The sequence below is a fragment of the Solenopsis invicta genome, chromosome 10 (genome assembly GCF_016802725.1).
Source record: "Solenopsis invicta isolate M01_SB chromosome 10, UNIL_Sinv_3.0, whole genome shotgun sequence".
NCBI lineage: Eukaryota > Metazoa > Arthropoda > Insecta > Hymenoptera > Formicidae > Solenopsis > Solenopsis invicta.
In genome coordinates this window covers 4,645,724-4,667,109 of record NC_052673.1, presented here as the reverse complement: position 1 = coordinate 4,667,109, position 21,386 = coordinate 4,645,724, and the positions used below count along the sequence as shown (strand labels likewise).

The 21,386-nt window shown below is 29.8% G+C and overlaps 1 protein-coding gene across 1 annotated transcript in view; it reads right to left on the bottom strand.

Annotated features, from left to right (window-relative positions):
- LOC105194407 (protein glass) overlaps positions 1 to 21,061 on the bottom strand; it is a 141,501-nt gene extending 120,440 nt beyond the window's left edge. The window contains exons 1-2 of the mRNA XM_026140007.2: positions 20,628 to 21,061; positions 17,988 to 18,237 (exon numbers count right to left, since the gene is read on the bottom strand). Coding sequence (XP_025995792.1) covers positions 17,988 to 18,051 — 64 coding nt within the window. The 5' untranslated portion in view covers positions 18,052 to 18,237; positions 20,628 to 21,061. The remainder of the gene's footprint in view (positions 1 to 17,987; positions 18,238 to 20,627) is intronic.
- Positions 21,062 to 21,386: the final 325 nt, after the last annotated feature.

Below are 21,386 nucleotides of genomic sequence, written 5' to 3'. Positions count from 1 at the left end.
ATCTTGATATACGTTGTAAAGCAAGCCGGCTGCTATGAGGCTGCAGTGTGGTACGCAAGAAATAAAGTACCAGTTAAACGATCATACTTGCATTGTGGTATCTCTTCCTTTTCGTTCCTATCCTGACTACTCCCTTGCAGCCTTTCAAAATTTTTATTTCTTTTTATAAGGAAAATAAAGCTTATTTTATTATGAATTCAATGGTACAGTCTGTTTGATAAGAGCATGTACGGCAAAACTTTTTTCTGGAAACCGTTAGAAGAGTGATTTAAACGCAATCAGATAGAGGGATGCCTTCCCTAAGATGCTTTGAAAAGAAAACCTCAATTGTCGTTTGATCTTGGTCATAGAAGGACATATTTCTCTATGAGTGCCGCGCACGCATCACGTTACAAAGACGTATTTTTGAGTTTTCATTTGAAAGAACCAAAAATGTCATACGGAGCGGCTGCAAAATACATGAAAAAGTCAAAGACATTTGTAAGTAAGTGGATGAAACGCTATTCCGACGTAAAAAATGTCGATAACCTACTAGATCGTGGTTCTGCTCTAGTAACGATGAAAAAAGAGGATAAAGTGATTTTATGGATATTAGAGAAGAATCATAGTTTATTATTGCGTGGAGGGCAAGCGATTTTACGTAAAAAGTGTCTAAATGTGTCATGTGACACTATAAGAAGACGTGTACTGGCTCATGACGTGAAATTTCGAAGCATTGAAGAAATCGCTAATGTCCAAGAAACATGTCGAAAAAAAGACTCACTTGGGCGAAAGAAAATTTGGACCGCGATTGGGGCCAAGTAATTTTTACGAACAAAACTTTTGTTTGGGCAAATTCTTCGATCCATCAAGCTCCAAGAGAAAAAGATTTGGACCATCAAGTAGTTATTTCGATAGATTTGATTTATTTGGAGGTTTGTGCTATAAAATTAGTTAAAAATAATTGCCTCTGAGATGCCAGGCAATTATTAATAATAGAGGCGACTGGGCAACTTAATAATAAAGCATCCTAGTCTGTATCATATAGTATATGTGCATTTTTTAAAAATTTATTATCTCAAATAGTTTTTGAATTTTGTCGTACACGCTCTTGTCAAACAGACTGTATGTGACAAAATTATATTAAGACATTTCCATTTTCCAAAAATTATTAAAAACCACTTTATAACGCATAGTACACGTACCCGTCCATACACTAGGGAGGAAGTGTTTTTTTTCGATTTTGACGAGCCTTTAATATGTTATAGTACAGATAAAAATATGGGACACGTATTTTTTTATATGTGCCCAATCTTACTTTTAGGAGGTGAAACTCCCCTTCGAAGAAAATCAAATTTTTTCTTTCAAAGCGTATATTGTTAAAACTGTATAGGAGATAGAAAAAGTTTTGATTAAAAGTTAAATGACTTGAGGAATATTTTATAACATGATAAAAAAATTTTTTTCTTTAACTTTTTTTATATTTTTCTCTACCACTTACCTTACTTTTTTCAAAATTTTTATTTCTTTTTATAAAAAAATAAAGCTTATTTTATTACAAATGTCGGGCAACAATGTATGGATAAAGTTATGTTCCGACATTTTCCGAAATTAATTAAAAACGTCTCTACACGCATGGTACGCGCTACGGAAGTATTCTTCTCCGATTTTGACGAGCCTTTAATATGTTGTAATACAGATCAAAATAAGGGATACACGTATTTTTTTATACGTGCCTAATCTCAATTTTAGAGGGTGTAACATCGTTTTGAAAAAAATCAATTTTCTCCATTCGAAGCATATAGCGTCAAAATTTTAAAAGACAGAAAAAAAATGTTGCAATTGAAAGATCTTTATAAAAGGAAATAAAAATTTAAAAAGAGAAAACGTAAATGATGAGGAAAAATGTATAAAAATGTAAAAAAAATTTTATTTATCACTGTCAAAAAGTACTCTTCAAGCTATTTAACTTTAAATTTAAAAAAAATTTTTTTACACTTTTTCCCGGCACTCATCTCTTTTTTTAATTTTAATTTTTTTTTTTTTTTATAAACAAAATCTATCAATCAGAACATTTTTTTCTATCTCTCTTATAGTGTTGATGGTATACGCTTAGAAAGAAGAAAACTGATTTTCTTCAAAGAGGTGTTTCACCCCCTAAAAGTGAGATTGGGCACATATAAAGAAATATATGTCTCTTATTTTTATCTGCACTACAATATATTAAAGGCTCGTCAAAAACCGGAGGCGGATACTTCGAAATCTTTCCTTGTAAGATTAATTTTTTATATCCATGTTTTATGCTCGCCTAGTCCTTCTATTAAATTGTTGTTAGTTTTGATTTAATAAATAATAGTTTAATTGAATGGACATAATAGAAATACATATTGCTGATGAAGTAAATCCAAAATGTCCATCATTATGTATTTTCAAAAGTTATTTATGGTTACAATTAATATGCCCTATCCCAGTAGCTCATAATTCATCTGCCTGGGTGTTTCAAAAATACCTAACATTGAATACGCTACGAGATTCTTACATAAAAATAAGTAATAAAAATTCTTAGAAGGAAAGTCAAGACATCAATAGTTTTTGAATGGTGAGAGCTGTTGAAGTTGACCAGTTACGGAGCGTAACCATCCGGCGCTTAGGCACGGCGCACTCCAACAAACGCGCTCACGATTTTCGAATTCCACGGGCTGCAGCAGTACGTTTTCTCTATTCGAAAAACTCAAAATCCCTTCAATTTGTTAGTTTTATCAATGTCGCCTATGACATAAATTACTCATAAAAATAGTCAATAAACAAATGTTTAAAAACATAAAGCAGACTCAAATCATTATTTCTTAAATTATAAGTAATAACTCAACGAAATGTTTAAATATCCTTATTTTTTTATTTGTTAACAATTTTTTTTTTGAGCGCGCCGTGCGCCGAATGATTACGCTCCGTAATTGGTCAACTTCAACAGCTTACTATTCAAAAACTATTGATGTCTCGACATTTCTTCTAAGAACTTTTATTACTTATTTTTATGTAAAAAATCTCATAACGTATTCAGTGTTAAGTATTTTTTAAATTAATCTGTATATTGATTTATTTTTGCATAATTGAGCTACGATTATACGTTTCAATTTTCTTTCAGAAATGCTGCTATATATTAACTAGAGATGCCACTAAACACTTTTTTTTTAATGACATCTACCCGCAAAATATAAAAGTATTTTTACTCAACCCAATAAGTCCTGAAATCATTCTTAAAGGAATTCTGAAGACTATCCATTTTATTGATTAAACGCAATAACTTTTTGACAACTTTTTGTACATATTACTTTCAAAGATTTGGGAATCTTATTCGATAATTAAAGTATACGCATTAATACATGTCTGCAAAATAGACTTTATGCAGAGAACAAAAAAGTTTTTTAGTTTAAATCTTTTTTTCCGATTATTTCTACCGTAAATATGGCGTCCAGAGCAATCAAGTTATGACAATATTTGCTTGATATAAAAACTTTACAGTCTGTACTTACAAAATTGATGTTTCCGGACATTCAAAAAGCGCGGTCGCGTCTCGGCGCTAAGTTAAGCGTAGCGAGCGATATAGATTACAGGAAGAAACAACAAGCATTTAGAATTAGACTTACGTTAGATACCTAATTCAATACGAAAAGTTTATACTAAAAGAGACATCAAAAAGACTTGTTTTTTGGCCCATTTCTTGGATCTCGAATTTCAAACTTTTTTTATGCCAAGTAGTACTATATAATGGAACATTAATCTCAGAGAAATTTTAAGATGAGCATAAGCGCAGTTTCCGAAGATATAAAGGGTTGAAAGTGATGGTTTCTCATAACACAGGGCGCCGTTTTTGGACTTCTCTTCTGTTGTTTGAATAAAAGTTTCATTGTTTATGTATTTTTGCGTGCTGAACACAAATCTAGTAAGCAAATTGCACTATCACGTCAGATTTCTTAGAAAAGTGTCACTTTCAACTCTTTATATCTCCAGAACCGCGCTTATGCTCATCTTAAAATTTCTCTGGGATTTATGTTCTATTATATAATACTATTTGGCATAAAAGAAAGTTTGAAATTCGAGGTCCAAGAAATGGGCCGAATTTGGTGCTACTCTTTATCCGTATGTTGCGTGCGATATTAATGTATTGTAGTAGTACAGGGTATTCATTAATGGTTGTTCCCAAGTTTTATCATAGGAGCACGCATTTGTTATTTCTAATATATAGTAATGTAGGACCGGAGTTTAGATAGCGTTTTAGTTTTGTGTTGCGTTAGATACGTAGTTAGTTTTTATTTTCGTTATAGCAGAAGCGATTAGGCGCACGGTGATTTCGGCGCGAGCGCCCGTAAAGACATTCGGCGCGATTCGGCAAAGTTCGGCGCGCAACGTGAAAAAGAGGGAGACACACGGAGACAGCGTAGCGTGCGTGAGCGTGCATGTAGAGAGGACAGATTCGTGTACGAAAGCTGTAAGAATAAACGCCTCATTATTGTCCACTTCTCGAAACCACGCCTTGTGAACCATATCTTATCAACATCCATAACGTAAACCTACAGTAATAATATGTTAGAAATACATATCCATCGATAAATCATGATAAAAAGTGGGTACAACCATTAATGAACAGCCTGTTTAATGACGGATTGCTTTCGTAATCCGTACGTATTACAGATCATATAATGTGTGTAAGTCGATGTTCAGTTGGTAAAACTTACGACTTCAGCATTTTCTTAAAAGCCCAAGCACAGACTTTTGCATAGCTACCCAGCCATATGCATAAATAAATTGATTGGTCCATTTCCTTATGCATGTGCTGATAGATCAATCAATTTCCTTATACACATGGTTATGTGGTGCAGTTATTTAAAAGCTTTAAGACTTAAGAAGATGTTAAAGTAACAGAAGAACTTCCTCGACGTCGGTACTGCAGATTATTTTTTGAGAGAGACCAGGCTATCGTTCTTTGCCCAGCACATAGATCTGTCTTTGTTCTTTGATTATATTGCCATTTGCGAAAAGATCTATCAACTACTGCTGGACACCATTACTGCTCTGTTTATGACAATTTAGCTTCGCTGAGCGAAATACATATGCATGCGGTAAAAGCACATTAACATTTCTATTTTGTTAGACGTTTAGTCGTAATTTCACACGGTTAATGTTATTCGTGCGTGTTTTCTGAAGGGTGCTTTACTATCATTTTGTACGTACGAGCTACATAACTTCTGTATTAAGGTAAAGTTAACCTTAGGTGACGAATAAATTTTTAATAATTTATTAACTTTTTGTTCAATTTTCTTGTAAAATTTATTTGAGTACTTGTTCGTTTACGCGTGTTTCAATTCTATAAAAAGTTTTTGTGATTCTGTAAAGCCAATTCAAAGATATTTAGAAACTGTAAATGTCGGTAATTTGCGGTACCTTAGCACCCTCTTAAGACTCTTGAGTATTTGCCGCGGCCATGTCCCTTACGGAAATGAACTATTGGAAAGGCAATAATCACTATTGACTTACAATAGTGATTATTCATTCTCTAATAGTGATTATGTAGCATCTAATGATTGGATTATTCGCAATAATCATTTCCTAATAGTTCAATGAGTGATTATTGATTTCATTACTTCAATTTCATTCAGATTACTTGCAATAATCATTCCCCGATAGTTCTTTTATGGAATGATTATTGATTTCATAATCAGGTTATTTGGAATAATCACCAGCACACTACTTTTAATAGTTAATATATAAATGATTATTAGTCGACTATTCACAATAAACCCAATAAGAACTGGATTGTTTTATACGTTTATTAAACGCAAGTATGGTATAAAACAGGTATAGGTATGTGGCAGATATGTATATAGGTAAAACGGTTTTTATACGTTAGTGCAATATACGTTTATAATAATCGTTCTTATTACGTATATATAATACGGAACGTATTTTAAACGTTGAAAAATGGTTTACAAAATGCCAGAAATGTATTTACGTTTATAACACGTATAAAAATACTATAAAATAATATCATATTCTAATTAAACGTTTCTTAAATACGTTTATGATTTGTAAGAGTTGTCCCTTTAAATAACGTATCAAAAATAGAATTTAATATCCAGGTATGATATTATACTTTTTAAATATGTTAATAAAAGTTTAAACGTAAATTACATTTATACGTTTTTATTGCAGCAATATTTAAACAAATAATACACGTATTTTATATACATTCGGTATAGCTAATTAAAGGTTTATTGAAAACGTATATTATTTATGAAATGAAAAACATTTATAAATCATTTCAGAAATATCGAATACGGTTAAAATCCAAGACATTCAATTATTAATAGTTATTTTACATGTAAAAACATATTACGGTGCTTCTAAAAATCGAGCGATTTGCTTTGGTTTGGAGTCTCAAAGATAGACTTTGTACTATGTTTATGGTCTCAAAGCTTTTTCGCGACGCCAGTCTTCGCGGCTTGCGCGGCTTCCACTAGGTGGCCATGCCGCGGAAGATTTTCTCGTGAGTCGAGTGCGGCCACAGGCATTATATCTAGGCGCCACCGTTACTATCATTCTAAATAGCACTTTAGTGAAAGTTTTGGGAATTATTGGAACTCGAGACGAATTTCGCTCTCGTTTTTTTTCAAATGTGATGTGTATGTGGTTTGCTGTTCCACATAAAATTTTATATTTTAACATGTAAAAATAACAATTTGTGTTGTTGTTAAATCTTGTACATAAATGTTTAATTCAGATTTAATTTTTATTTAATCCTTTTGAAAGAAAAAGAAGAAAAATTTTTTTGGAAACTATAATTTATTACGTTAAATTATTGATTTATCAATACATATTTTATATGACTATATAAATCGTAGTGACTATTGGGCTCAAATAATTTTTCAATAGTTCTGTGCAATAGTTCGTCCCAATAATCCATAAAAAAACTATGACGAATAATCCAATAGTTTTATTAATAGCTTTACTAATGGTTACAATAATCCATTTCCGTAAGGGGTTAAAATCGTGACATCATAATTGAAAAAAATCACACGTAAGTTTCTTGTGTGATTTGTAAGTAAAGAAAATTTAGATAAAACAAAATAATAAAATCGCTTTGAAATACATGTGGAAATGGATCTTAACTCTTTTTTTCCTCCCTGACAGTAAGCAGAGTTGAAAAATTCCCATTGTTTTCGCGTTGCCAATTTTCAGTTTCTCTATGAATCTCACCCTGCATCCTGAGGAACTAAAATTAAAAAAAAAAAACGGCGTTTTGTCGATAAAAATGCAAGACCATTTAGTACAAATAAAAACCATTTTATGATTTTTATCTATGCAAAAGCTTTAGTAATTAAAAGCATACATTATGATTATTTTAAAAGTATATATTATAATTTTATTTTTGTGCAGTTTTACGTTTGTGACTTATGCCTTGGACAGCATTGGAAAAGAAATCGGAAATTTGAGGGTTAGGAATCGTGTGCCTTCATGAGCCTCGTTGAGACCGTGTACGTGTTCGGACGTGTTTTGTAGGATGCCTCAACGAGATTTATGAAGGCACATAATTCCTGGTCCTCAAATCTCCGATTCCTTTTCCAAGGCTATCCAGGGTCCAAGACACAAAAGTTACGAACGTGGAAGTGTGGAACTGCTGAATTGCATAGACTAATCAAGACTAAAATGGCGAAATCAGATGAGATACATATGCGCCATATTGAATTTTAGTTCCTCAGGAGATAGGGCGAGATTTATAGAGGCGCTGAAAACATTGGAAACGCGAGGCTCATAAAACTTTCCTAGTCCTGACAGTAAATAAATAATCGTAAAAGGCACAAAGTGAAACTTATACAGGCGAGAATACATACGGACAGCTGTTAAAAGGAATGAAAATTATGTTTTTTGTTTTACGTTTTCAATTCAAAGATACTTTTTCTTGCGGTCCATTTTTATGAATTTGATAAATACGAGACAAGTCACTTTTTCTCAATGATGCATATTATAACGAAGTGATATGCGACAAAATTTCATCGTCAACATGTTTCTTTTTACACCTAATATTTTTAATTTTTTCCACCATACTACGTCGCTACCGTCAAGTTCTTGTTCAACTATTTAGGAGTCTTGAGATTTTATCCATTACGATCTGCATATAAGAACATTGTGTAAAATATATAAAGGTCATAAAAATGACGTTCTAAAAATAGAAAAAGGAGACAGCGCGTAAGAGAGCAAGAGAATATGAACAAATAAATGAAAGGATTTTTTGACCGTTTAATTAGGCAAAGTATATCTTGATATTTAGATATTGAAATAAATATTTAATTAAACATTAATTTTTCTTTTTTTTTCAATTCACATAAAGTGCGCATCGATTAATAAACATCTTGAAACATTTCCTATCTAAAAAAGTGCATGTTAAATCGATAATCATATCTTTCGAAAGTCTCGAAGTTTATTATTGACGCTTTTCTGTCATGCTGATTGATTCTCCTGCTGTTCTTACTTCGTGAGTTGCTGTCATTGCGTAGAGCGCGTTTTGACAGTTATGTGTATCGAGGCTTAATAGTATAATATTAAATTTGTAATTTGTAGGAAATTATGTAATATCAAAAGCTCTGTAGCGTGCCCCTATTTTGTTTAGTTTATTAAAATGTATATGATGTTATTTTTTATTATTAAAACTTTAACTTAAGAAGTAATGATAAATATATCAATTAATTTTGAATAAATGTTTTAAGTATTCAAGATAATTAATGCAAAATTTCATCGCGAAGCAGAGATTAGAAAATGTTTCGTAATTTAACAAAATTTATTTATATGTTTAGTTTCAAAATAACTATTAGGAGTATAAATAAGTTTCCGCCGTTTTTTATAAAAAATTGGGCATTTATTGTGAAGAACGTTACCTAATGTTTTATTCGAAGTATTGTCCATCGCTAGCCACTACTTCTTCCCATCTTTCTGGCAGCATACGGATACCGCGTCGGAAGAATGCTTCATCTTTTGAAGCTATCCACAAATCGACCCAATTTTTTGTATCTTCATATGATGTGAAGTGTTGCTCAGACAGGCCATGCGCCATCGATCAAAACAGGTAGTACTCAGAAGGAGCAATGTCTGGTGAATACGGCGGGTGGGGTAAAACTTCCCAATTGAGTGTTTCCAGGTAGGTTTTGACCGGCGTCGCAACATGTGGACGAGCATTATCATGCAGAAAAATAACTTTGTCGTGTCTGGAGTAGTAGTGGGCACGTTTTTCCTTGAGTACTCGGCTCAATCTCATCAATTGTGTTCGGTAGAGAGCCCCAGTAATGGTTTCATTCGGTTTGAGCAACTCATAATACACCAAGCTGATCCCACCAAATACACAACATGAGCTTTTTTCCATGAATGTTCGGCTTGGCTGTCGATGTTGAAGCATGGTCAGGTGGTCCCCATGATTTCTTCTTCTTTGGGTTATCGTAGTGAATCCATTTTTCATCACCAGTGACTATACGATGCAAAAAACCCTTTCGTTTATGCCTGGCAAGCAGCATTTCACATGTGGAAAATTGGCGTTCAACGTTTCTCAGCTTCATATGGAACCCAGTTTCCTTGTTTTTGAATCATTCCCAATGATTTTAAGCGATGTGAAATTGCTGGTTGAGTCACTTCTAATGTAAGTGCAAATGCTTCTTGCGCTTGGCACGAATCTTCATCTAATAATGTTTCCAATTCCGCGTCTTCGTACACTTTCGGCCTTCCGCTATGTTCTTTGTCTTCGACATCAAGTTCACCGTTCTTAAACTTGTGAAACCACTCACGGCAACTTCTCTCACTTAAGGCTCACCATATGCTTCTACAAGCAATCGATGCGCCTCGGCTGCAGATTTCTTCAAATTAAAGAAGTAAATCAAAAGCTTCCGCAAATGACGCTTAGGTTAGGTTAGGTTAGGTTAGGTTCGGCTCAAAACTCGAAATTTTTACACGAAAAAAGATATATGATGCTGATACAAAATCGCTAATATTTCAAGGTTATGTTGTTGCCAGATGTCCAACCTTACGATATAACGTTTTACAACAGACAATTTCAACCATAACATAGTGGCGCCATTTTTTGTGAAACGGTGGAAACTTATTTATACTTCTAATAATTTCTGTATTATAACAAAGATTTGTATAAATTATTTTGAATACTTGAAGTATTTGAGACAATCAAGCTCTGCGCGTATACTTATCGTGAGACGCTATTTTATCTCTTGATATGTAAATATGTACACAAAAAGAACGGTTTTGCTGAAGTATCTAAAAAATTTAACTAGATACAGATTTAAAAATAATTTTGTAAGACACTCAAGCATGATGAACAATGCTGCAAAATATTTTGACTTTTTAAATATAAACTCAAACATCCTGCATGAATATTTTGATGGTTTAACAAAAATTATTTTCAGACTTGTGTCTAGCTAAATGTTTAGATATTTTAACAAAATTGTTTTTCCCCTGTATTTTTCTTATATATGAGTACGTTCTTTAATTAAAGTAATAAAATATTTCAAAATTGCCAAATATTTCTATTAATATTTAGGGTGTTTCCGGGTTAAAAAGCCAAACTTAAAATATAAATTCAGGATCTTCAAACAAATACAAATTTTACTCTAGACATATACTCGCAAACGCTTTGTTTAAGAGATACTTACTTTTGAAGTGACAGAAGTGTAGGAATGAATAATGTCGAAGTAAGGTCGAAATAAGATATATCCTCTTTATTGCTTTACAATAATCAAAATTAGTTATTACATTAAATGTTTTGTTCAAAATGATGGCCTCCAGCCAGGAGACAAGCATTGCATCTATCAATGACAGAACGAATGACTGACATTGTGCATTCGTAATTTCTTTGCACGCTTGCACGATTCTTCGTTTTAATGATTGAAAGTTATTAACAGGCATTCCATACACTTTTCTTCACAAAATATATAAATGTACCAAATCGGCACATCAACTATTAGAATAGAATACGTACGAGGCATGATTATATTATAAGTTTATTCTACAACAGCATTCAACGAATTAACAGCAATGAGCTACGAATTATAAGTTTTGCCTATCAATAAACTTGGAGCTTCAAAACAAAAAAATAAAAGATATTTCAATTATTTATTCCTACAGTACTGTGTAACTTCAAAAGTAAATATCTCTTGAAAGAAGCGTTTGCGAGCATACGTCCAGAGGAAAATTTTCGTTTGTTTTGAGGTGCTGAATTAATATTTTAGGTTTAGTTGTTTAACCCGGGAACACTCTATAAATTATTAAAAATTACAATAATAAATGAAAACGACGCTCTTAAGATTTAAAAATTAAACAACATTTGCCAAGGCTTTAAAGAGCAAAGCTAAGTCGTCGTATTAATATATATAAAAAATTTTTAATAAACAACATATTAAAATTTAAACGTTTTGACCGTAAATATGGTCATTTTCAATAAACAAATTAACAAATAAAAATTACATATTTAAATATAAAAAATGGGTATCACTCGCTTGGTAGCGTAATTTGATTTACAAAATAAGACTGCCTTTGTAAAATTGAAAGAGTCTTAGATTTTATAGAAAATAAGGAAATTATTTTAGAGCCTGAAGACTGAAATTCCTTTTTCCAAATATAATTGGTCAATTTATGGTTGTTATACCAATCAAAATCATTAGTCACAATTCTTGATCAAAATTTTTTACTAATATTAATTTAATTTACGATTGGCAAAATCATCATAAAAGAAAGTGGGAAGACGAGTCGACAATCTTCGATATTGTTTATATTTATTTCATTGTTTTTTTTTGTTTTTGTATTCAAACAGATTAAAATAAATAATGAAATAAATTATAAATATGTTATCATGTAAACTTATATTTTTAAATAATCAACTATTAATAGACTAATAAGGGTAACTGTGGTTGTTGGTGCGTAGAATTAACAATTTTACTAATTTAAAAACGGACGTTTTGACTCAGCTTTAAGTCATTTTCAACTACAATTCCTTCTCCCTTGAGCGCAGTTACGTTTGCTTTTGCAAAATCTATCTTGCGAAAGCAAACGTAACTGCGCTCAAGGGAGAAGGAATTGTAGTTGAAAATGACTTAAAGCTGAGTCAAAACGTCCGTTTTTAAATTAGTAAAATTGTTAATTCTACGCACCAACAACCACAGTTACTCTTATTAGCCCATTAATAATTGATCACTTGATAATTTCAGAGTACTACACTTCAGTGTGTCTTATTGTAATTATATTTTTAAAATTAAAATAGTAAAAAGTTGAAAATAAAGGCTGATGAGAGTCAGTATATAGGTGCGCAATCATAATTAATATTATTATAAATACTTATTCCTCTTAACAGAAGCGAATGAATTGTGATTGCGCGCTGACTCATAGTAGAATTCCTAAAATAAGTGTTTGGCAAATGTAGTGACGATTTTTAATTGGTTGCTTCAATCCGCCATATGTAACAGCCAAACAACCAGGAATTTTAAATATGATATTAGTAAAAAGAAACAATAATTAAGACAAAAATACTGTATAGCTAATATATTATTCAATAATGCATTTTGTAAATATTTCACAATGTTATATATGTATATTTAAATTAATTAATGAATTATTTAATTATTATCTTAATGTTGGTTAATTTACTAAACTACGATCTTAGCAACCGATTTATAAGTAATCTGAATCGAACTGACACCAGACACGGAACCACATCATGTACACCCAAGGACTTTGATTCTGTCCATGGAAAAATTTTCCAAACTGAGAAGTCGCTATCTATCTACATACTTACAGTTCATGATTAACGTAACGACCAATAAGCTCTAGTCATTTCATTAATCATGAACTGCGAGTATGTAGAAAGTGGTGACTTCTCAGTTTGGAAAATTTCAGAATCAAAATGGACAGAATCAAAATCCTTGGGTGTACGATATATAGCCAACCTAAAGATGAGAAATCAGTATGACCAACGTAAATTTGGCTGTATATGGCGGCAATTTTATCAAACTCTTATTTTAGGAACTCTAACTCCTAATAGCCTATTTTCAATTTTTTATTGTTTAAATTTTGAGAGTCCTGATTTAATTATATATAATTAAATATAATTTTTAAAATTGTTTATCTGTTCTTGGTATAATATAAAATTGTATTATATATATATATATATATATATATATATATATATATAAACTAATAGCACATAAGACGCGCTGTTATGTTATAAATTATGCCAACGTGGTTAAGTTACGTGGTAATTATATCTAAGAGATAAATATGTATGTCTACAAATCCATTATGTCTATGTGTACAGAAAAAGGTATTTATATATTAGGTAAATTATCACATAATTTATCTGAAAGTAGAATAACCGGCACTAAAAAAATATAATGAAATACACATAAAATAAATAAAGAAACCCACAGCAAACGTCATACATAAAAATTATTGTGTAATAAGGAATAAAACTTAGATAAAATCAGAAACATTTTTCGTGGCAAACCCAAAGAAGATGAAAATTGAAAATTAAAAGTCGAATAATTTTTTATTCAAAAGCGAGAAAAAGTAAAGTCGGAAAGACGAAACTTAATCATGTATCAAAGAAAACATTGTAAATGCATATAATGTCCGGCATGAAAACTAAATACACAAACAAATTTTAATGTATAATATGAAACGGTTGAAAAATTGCAGCAGTCCCTCACAGACCGAAGTTTACCGTTTACGTTACTTGTTCGTAGTATTTGGTATGTATGTATTTTTTTATTTACGTGTTACTTACACATTTTAACTTTTATTTCCTGGTGTGATATTATAGTTTAATATTAGGAAAATTTTTAGGATTTAAATTTCTTAGAATCTTTTAAAATTTTTTAAAATTTTCAAATAGAAATAACAATTTTTAAAAAGCTGTCCATTTTCAGACTTTAATCCTAAATAATTCTCGAATAGGTTAATGTATCAAGTTCCATTTTGTACGAACAATTTTCTTTTATTATGCTCTTTTAAATAATATATTACAATTAGGAGAATTCTATTTGAAATATACAAGCAAGGATTCTTCTAGAGCATTCCTTCAGGGAGGCTAATCTTCATAATTCCCTTAAAAAAGTAACCACTAAAAATTATCAAACACGTATTTTGTTGTTTTTCATAATTTTAAACTGTTTCTAACAATAGGTAAAGTTCTGTAAACTTTAGAAATATCTCGTATATGAGATTTTTTGTTAATCCTCACATTAAAACATTTTTTTCCGCCTCTCCTATTTATAAGAATTTAGAATAATTGAATAAAATATATTTCCCATTATAAAGAATTTATAAAATTATTAGGAACATGATTGATATTGGTTTGTCAGACTGTTCTTTGCCATTAATGTAATTTTTTCGAGCGTTATAGTTTAAGTGTTAAAATAACATAAATTATAGGTAAGTAGACAATATAAAAATAATTAGTTTTCAAATATAAATTTTATAAATGAATAAAATATACGTGTTTAAGATGTGATTATTAAATTTACTGAAGATTTATGCTTTCATAATTTGTGTTTCCAAATTTTGTCAAAATGTTATATTTTTATATTTATTAATTTTTTACATAATATTTACGTTACTTTTTAACATACTCTCGTTAAATTAATACAAAAATTTAAGTAAACTGTTGGGGCTATGCAATAATGTTAAATTTAACATAAATTGAAAAAGCATCAATAGAGGAAAAGAGGGTAATATGGCATCCATTTTCATTTTATTGAATAACTTTGTTTATAATTAATATTTTCTATTGAAAGTTGAACGTTTACATTTGTCAGAGTGTTGTTTGACAGATTCTAGACTCAAAGTAATAAAATATTTATTATTTAAGACGTGATTTATAAAAATCTAATGTATTGCATAATCGGTGGAAGAAAAAAAAGTGGTTGGAATATGGCTATCCATAAAAATAATTTAAAAAAATTAGTTTAGTTTAAAAGAAACACAGTACCTTGTTACAGAATTATATATTTTTAATTTTTTATTGTTTAGAATTTTCCTGATTTAAAATTTTTCTGCGTTCAGAAGCTTTAGAAATACCATTAGAAATTTTATTAAAAATATCATTTTATCCTTGTTCAACATTAAACAACGAGCATAAAATGATGTCTCTAATGTTTCTAAACACCGCTCTTTAGAATGACAATCAATTTATCGAAAAAATATTTTGATAAAAAATTTCTATTAAAAAACCATATTAACAAAATTCCATATTATTGTGTTAATTTTCTAAAACTCAAAATATAAACGGCCAAATAAAAAGTTAAATAACAAAAATACACTCGAGTGTGTTAATACACTCAAGTTTAAGAATAATGAGGAAGTGTTTGTAATTAAAGGTTAAAAGTGTACTTTGAAAAAGTTTAGAAGTGTTCAAAAGTCAAAATGCTTTATAACAATCGTCAGTCATTATGTATTGGCGTATTAGCATCATTAAAAAACGATGGGCTACTAAACATAACTCCATAAGCAATTGTTAGAATACGTTACCTAATAACAGAAAAAATAAGGGTAGCCATATTGTCGACAGCAACCATAATACCCTCTTCTCCTCTACTTTTTTGTAATATTTCATATAGCACACTTTTGAGAGACGTTTTGAGTATGTTTTTAGAACGTTTTTATGTATAAATATTCTTAAGATGTCTTCTAGTCATCTTTAGATAACATTCCTTAGCAGTTTGTACTGTATTGAATATTGTCTTTTGTCAGAATACACTCAGTCGACAGAGTGACCATCAATTATATTATATTTATGTGAAACAATTATATTCAAGTAGAAGACTCTCAAGATTTGACAAAATTAAAAAATGATCATAAAGGCTAATGAGATTTCAAAATAAATTTTTTGAATAAAAGGAAAATTTTTGTCTAAAACTATTTGTATTTGTTGCGCATCACGAACGGCGTTGGAATCTCATTAGCCTTTATACCCATCTTTTAATTTAGGTGAAAATTTTGCACTTAGTAATATAAATATAATATAACAAAGTATCTTATATTATATTTATATTGTTGAATGCGAAATTTTAACATAGATATAATAACTGATGGTTGCAAAAATGCGCAAGGTGAATTTTATGCTGTGCTATTATAATAAAACTTGCAAATGGAAGATAATCAAATTATCAGATTATACAATTTTTTCGATTATCAAAATCAGTCAAAATAATTGTGATATTGGCAACTATTCACTACTATTGACAGTATTCCGCATTTGCAATAGTTTTTTGATAGTTAATCCTTCATTATTCACAGAGAATATTCAGAACACTCCAGCTTTTAAAATTCGCTACATTTAATAACTAAAACTATTATATTATGATATTATAATTAACGCAAATTGTTTCACAATTTAAGGAAAATTTTTGAGTTTATTCTTATTTAAAGAATGTATAGTATATTATTATATAGTGTAAAAATTAACAAATAGAATAATGTAAGTGGAAACATGTTGGAGTATCAGAAATATCTCACACGAGTAATTACGTTTAAAAGAAATTAAACAAATAATATTATAGGTTTAATGAGGTAACTACTAAAGTAAATGAAAACTTATTACATTATATTGTTATAAAAAAGTGTAGTGTAGTAGAATAATACTGTATGAATTAGGGCTCTCTAATTTTTTACTATAAGATATATTGTGAATACGAGTATATATAAATATATATATAAAGGAGAAGAAGCTGCTGTCGACAATATGGCTACCCCTATTATTTCCGTTTTTAGGTGACGTATTCAAACAATTACTTATGGAGTTCTTCGTTTAGTAGCCCGTCGTTTTTTAGTGATGCTAGTATGCCAATACATAATGATTGATAATTGTTATAAGGCATTTTTACTTTTGAGCACTTCTAAACTTTTTCAAAATACATTTTTAACCTTTATAATTACATACACTTCCTCATTATTCTTAAACTTGAGTGTATTATCACACTCGGTACATACACTCGAGTGTTTTTTTGTTATTTTAACTTTTTATTCGGCCGTATACATTTTGAGTTATACAAAGTTAAAACAATAACATGGAATTTTGTTAATGTGGCTTTTTAATAGAAATTTTTATATCGAAACATTTCTTGGATAAATTGATTATCATTCTATAGAGCGGTGTTTAGAAACATTAGAGACATCATTTTAAAATGATATTTTTACTGAAATTTCTAATGGTATTTCTAAAGCTTCTGAACGCAGGAAAATTCTAAATCAGCAAAAAATTCTAAACAATGAAAAATTAAAAATATGTAATTTTGTAACAAGGTACTGTGTTTCTTTTAAACTAAACTAATTTTTTAAAATTGAGTTTCATAAATTATTTTTATGAATGGCTATATTACAACTACTTTTTTTCTTCCATCGATTATGCAGTGCATTAGATTTTTATAAATCACGTCCTAAATAATAGCTATTTCATTACTTTGAGTCTAGAACCTGTCAAACAACACTTTGAGGAATGTAATCATTCAATTTTCAATAGAAAATGTTAATTATAAACAAAGTTGCACAGTACAATGAAAATAGGTGATATATTACCCTCTTTTCCTTTATATATATCTTTTTTTTGAAAAATTATAAATATTTTGTAGAAACGGACACATATTTTTAAAAAAGTCACTTTACTTAATTATTGGAGAACATTATCTAATGCAAGCACTTCGAATCTGAATTGTTTTTATAAAATGGAATTGAATTGAACTTATAATCTGACAATGACGCAATAAATAATGCAATAAAGATTAGTTAATATTCACAATTTGAATGAGAATTATAATTGCGATAGGAGAATGAGAAATATTGTAACTATATATATATATGTACATATATTCACAAAATTTCACACTGTCAATTATTACCTGTGTTTTTGTTTTGTTTGTGACTACCTTTGCAATTGTTTTCGCGAAATAAATATGAGAATCTCTAAGTCTCACCTGTGCCCAAGGTATACGGCGGTGCGGAGGTGTTAACCGCATGATGATTCTGTAGAAACTCCATCTCTGTGAAATTCTCGACGGTGGCCTATCCCCCGGATGCACACCACTGTGCCCACCCACTCCTCCTCTTTGCAACCCTCGTCTCCTCTCCCTATGAAAACGCGCTAGCGCTGGTCCAGCCCTCTCCGGTCGTCCGGGTAACGGCGCGCAGCTTCACTGCGAGCCGCCACTCGCCATGAATGCTGGTCTTTTTGCGACATAAAGTAGATGTGGAAGTGGTTAAGCAGTATTTTACTTGTTTTATTACACGCAAAAATCAAGTTTATTAGATATATCGCGAAATAAAGGAATTTGCACATCGATATGATAAAATTATTCTGCATTTTTGCAGAAAAATAAGATACTTTTCGAGCTAAAACTATTTTTTTTTATCAATTAATAATATTTATTTTATCATTAAGCGTTGAAGTAGCTTTACAAAATTGTTAAATAAATGGAAAAGTCAGAGAAAAATTAAAGAAAAAAATGTAATCTATATGAAAAAGTAATGACGAGATAGAATAAAATATTTTTAATTTGCGATTTATTTTGAAAATATAGTTACATTAAGTGAATTTATTTAGGAAAAGTTAGAAAGTGTTAGTCATTAATTCTTCATAATATAACAGAAAACGTGCGATTAAAGAATATTAAGTTTTCTTTGTGAAAATGTGTAGGGTAAAGTCGGTATTTTTACGCCGCGTGGAGATTTACACCGCAGATGTCAGAAAAAATAGAAGGAATAAAGATAGTTTGGTCACAACCACTTTGTTATGTGCTTTTATGCTATATTAGTTTTGTATTGTAAATACAGTTCCTTATTGTTAATATTAACGAAAATATCGTGAATTGAATTGATTTTTTCATGTAGAAGTAGCGCGATCGTGTATTACCATTACCAGTAAAATGATGTAGGAAATGTAAAAGGCATAACGATTATTTCATGGTATGTAAATGTAGAGCAATAGTAAAGAATGGAATTTTTACTACAAGCAAGATACAAGTGCATAGCTCTTGTAATCTTTATTTAATTTGATATCTTATTTATTCCACTTGTTTAGGATATACGGCCTTTTCAGCGAGCGGGATTTATGCCGTAATACAGACGCTGCGTGAGTGGAAAACAGCACTTGTTCCTACGTTCGCGTATGTTACTCTGGCTAAAGTTAAAATATTATAGTGCCGCGAAAGAGAGGATTTTTGCGTAGGGTCCGAAATATATTATGAAACACATCAATTTTTAATTTTAGACGCTTTGAGTTTATAAAAAATACCTCATACTTGCCTTGTTACGTAAGTACATTTTTAATAGAAATAGCAGTAACATAACTCTTTTTTAATATGACTCTTTAGCTTTAAAACGCCGTATTGTAAAGTCTTTAACAGTTTTTTGTTGCAAAGATATAATTAAAAAAAAAAGTAGATTTTTAGACACCCAAAAATACCTCATATTCTCTTTATATAATTCTACTTTTTAAAAGAAATGACAATACCATAATTTTTTTTGAAAGTATGACTCTTTAGCTTTAAAATGCCGTATTGGAAAGTCCTTAAAAGTTTTTTATTGCGGAGATATGATTTTTTAAAGGAAAAGTGGATTTTGGAACAATTTCTAATTTTTGCTTAATGGTTTTTCTTTTATAACTTAACAATAAGTCATTTTTCGGCAATATCGAGTATGCAGTCACATTTCTGAGATTCTGAACTTTTATCTGAAAAAAAAAAAAAAGATTGTTGAAAAATGTTGATTAGAATCAAAGTTATAACTTCTCAAAGTTCAAAAAGTCTCCTCGAAAATGTGTTTACGTATTTTACGGGATCGGTGTGTTTAAGGGTTAAACATAGTAAATAGTACTTGATAAATTAAATTTTCCATAGCTACGGCGTATATACCGACTTGACCTTATTCATAGCTTTCTTATAGTAAGAAAAGAGATCTCACAAATCTAACAATCGAGATTATGAATCTTCTTTGAAAAGAAATAAATTTTAAAGGTCAAATATTTTTCTTTTGTTTCAATGTCTTATTTTTATGAAAATATTTTGTAACAGCTTAATTTTTGTATTTAATCACACAAATACTCAGATTAACACGTTTTGTAAGAATTCTATTAAGAATAAACATAACATATTTAAATTTTGCAAGAAGTTATAGTACAAAGTCGTGTATATTAATTTTTATGAGCAAAACTTTTTTTCGTGATCTTAAATTTTCTGTAATTAATATATTATTAATTTCTTCAATAATAATGAAAATTTAATAAAAAATTGAGATTAAATATTTTGTTTCTGAACTGCATATTAAAAATACGTATGAAACCAAGATTGATGTATTTATGTGTTTTAATTTCTATGAGAAAAACTTTTTATTTTTATATGACACATTTTCTTTAAATTTTGACAGTGTACTTTATTCCATCAAATCACACTTTTTTTACTATATGTATAAATCATACCCAATAATTATAGTCAATAAATATACTGCTGTTGCTGGACCAGAATGTAACTACAAAAATCGATCAGATGAATGACTTTTTATGAATGACCGAATGAAGAAGGAAAATGCACGTGCATATGGCCACGCGTGTATAGACGTACCTTTATGGCTTGGAAGACCTGCCAATCCGTGCTAGAGGTTTCTGTGGAAAACCTGTCGTAGCATATCCCCATTCACAGATTCGCGATGCCTGCATTTTCTTACATGATCTTTACTCAATACTTTTTGCTAAAAAATTTCAATTTTCTTATAGCTACAATCTTGATCGACTTTCAAGTTACTTTTGTTTATATCTCTAATATAGTTTTTTCAAATTTGAATAGCGAATTATGTCACTTCACGATCACAACGTAATAATGCTTAATAAGAGAAAAGTCTTTACATCATGACAGAAGTTTCCAGTCCGCACTATATCTTTTCATTGATCAAACGTTTTCAAATCTAAATTTTCTTACTTTACAATATTCTATTAATTCTTGTAATGTTTTAATTTTCTATATATTTTATGTATATTGTATGCTGTACAATATTCACACACACTTTTTAATTTATTTTAATTTATTGTTGTTACGTTACTATACAGTATATTTTAAGGTCTTCTAATAATATTTTATTTTTTAAATATTTTTTAAAATTTAATATTTTATTTTTTAAATGTTTATTTCCACGTGAATATTTTTACGATATTTTATAAGTAAGTTAAAAATTTAAAGCGGATACATTATATATTTTAGATTATATTTTAATTTCAATTAGACTAAATTATTTACGTTTTATATAATGCAACTATAATTATTCATTAGATATTTTGTTATTATATTAATTTATTATATTAATTTATCACTTGTGACTGCTATATC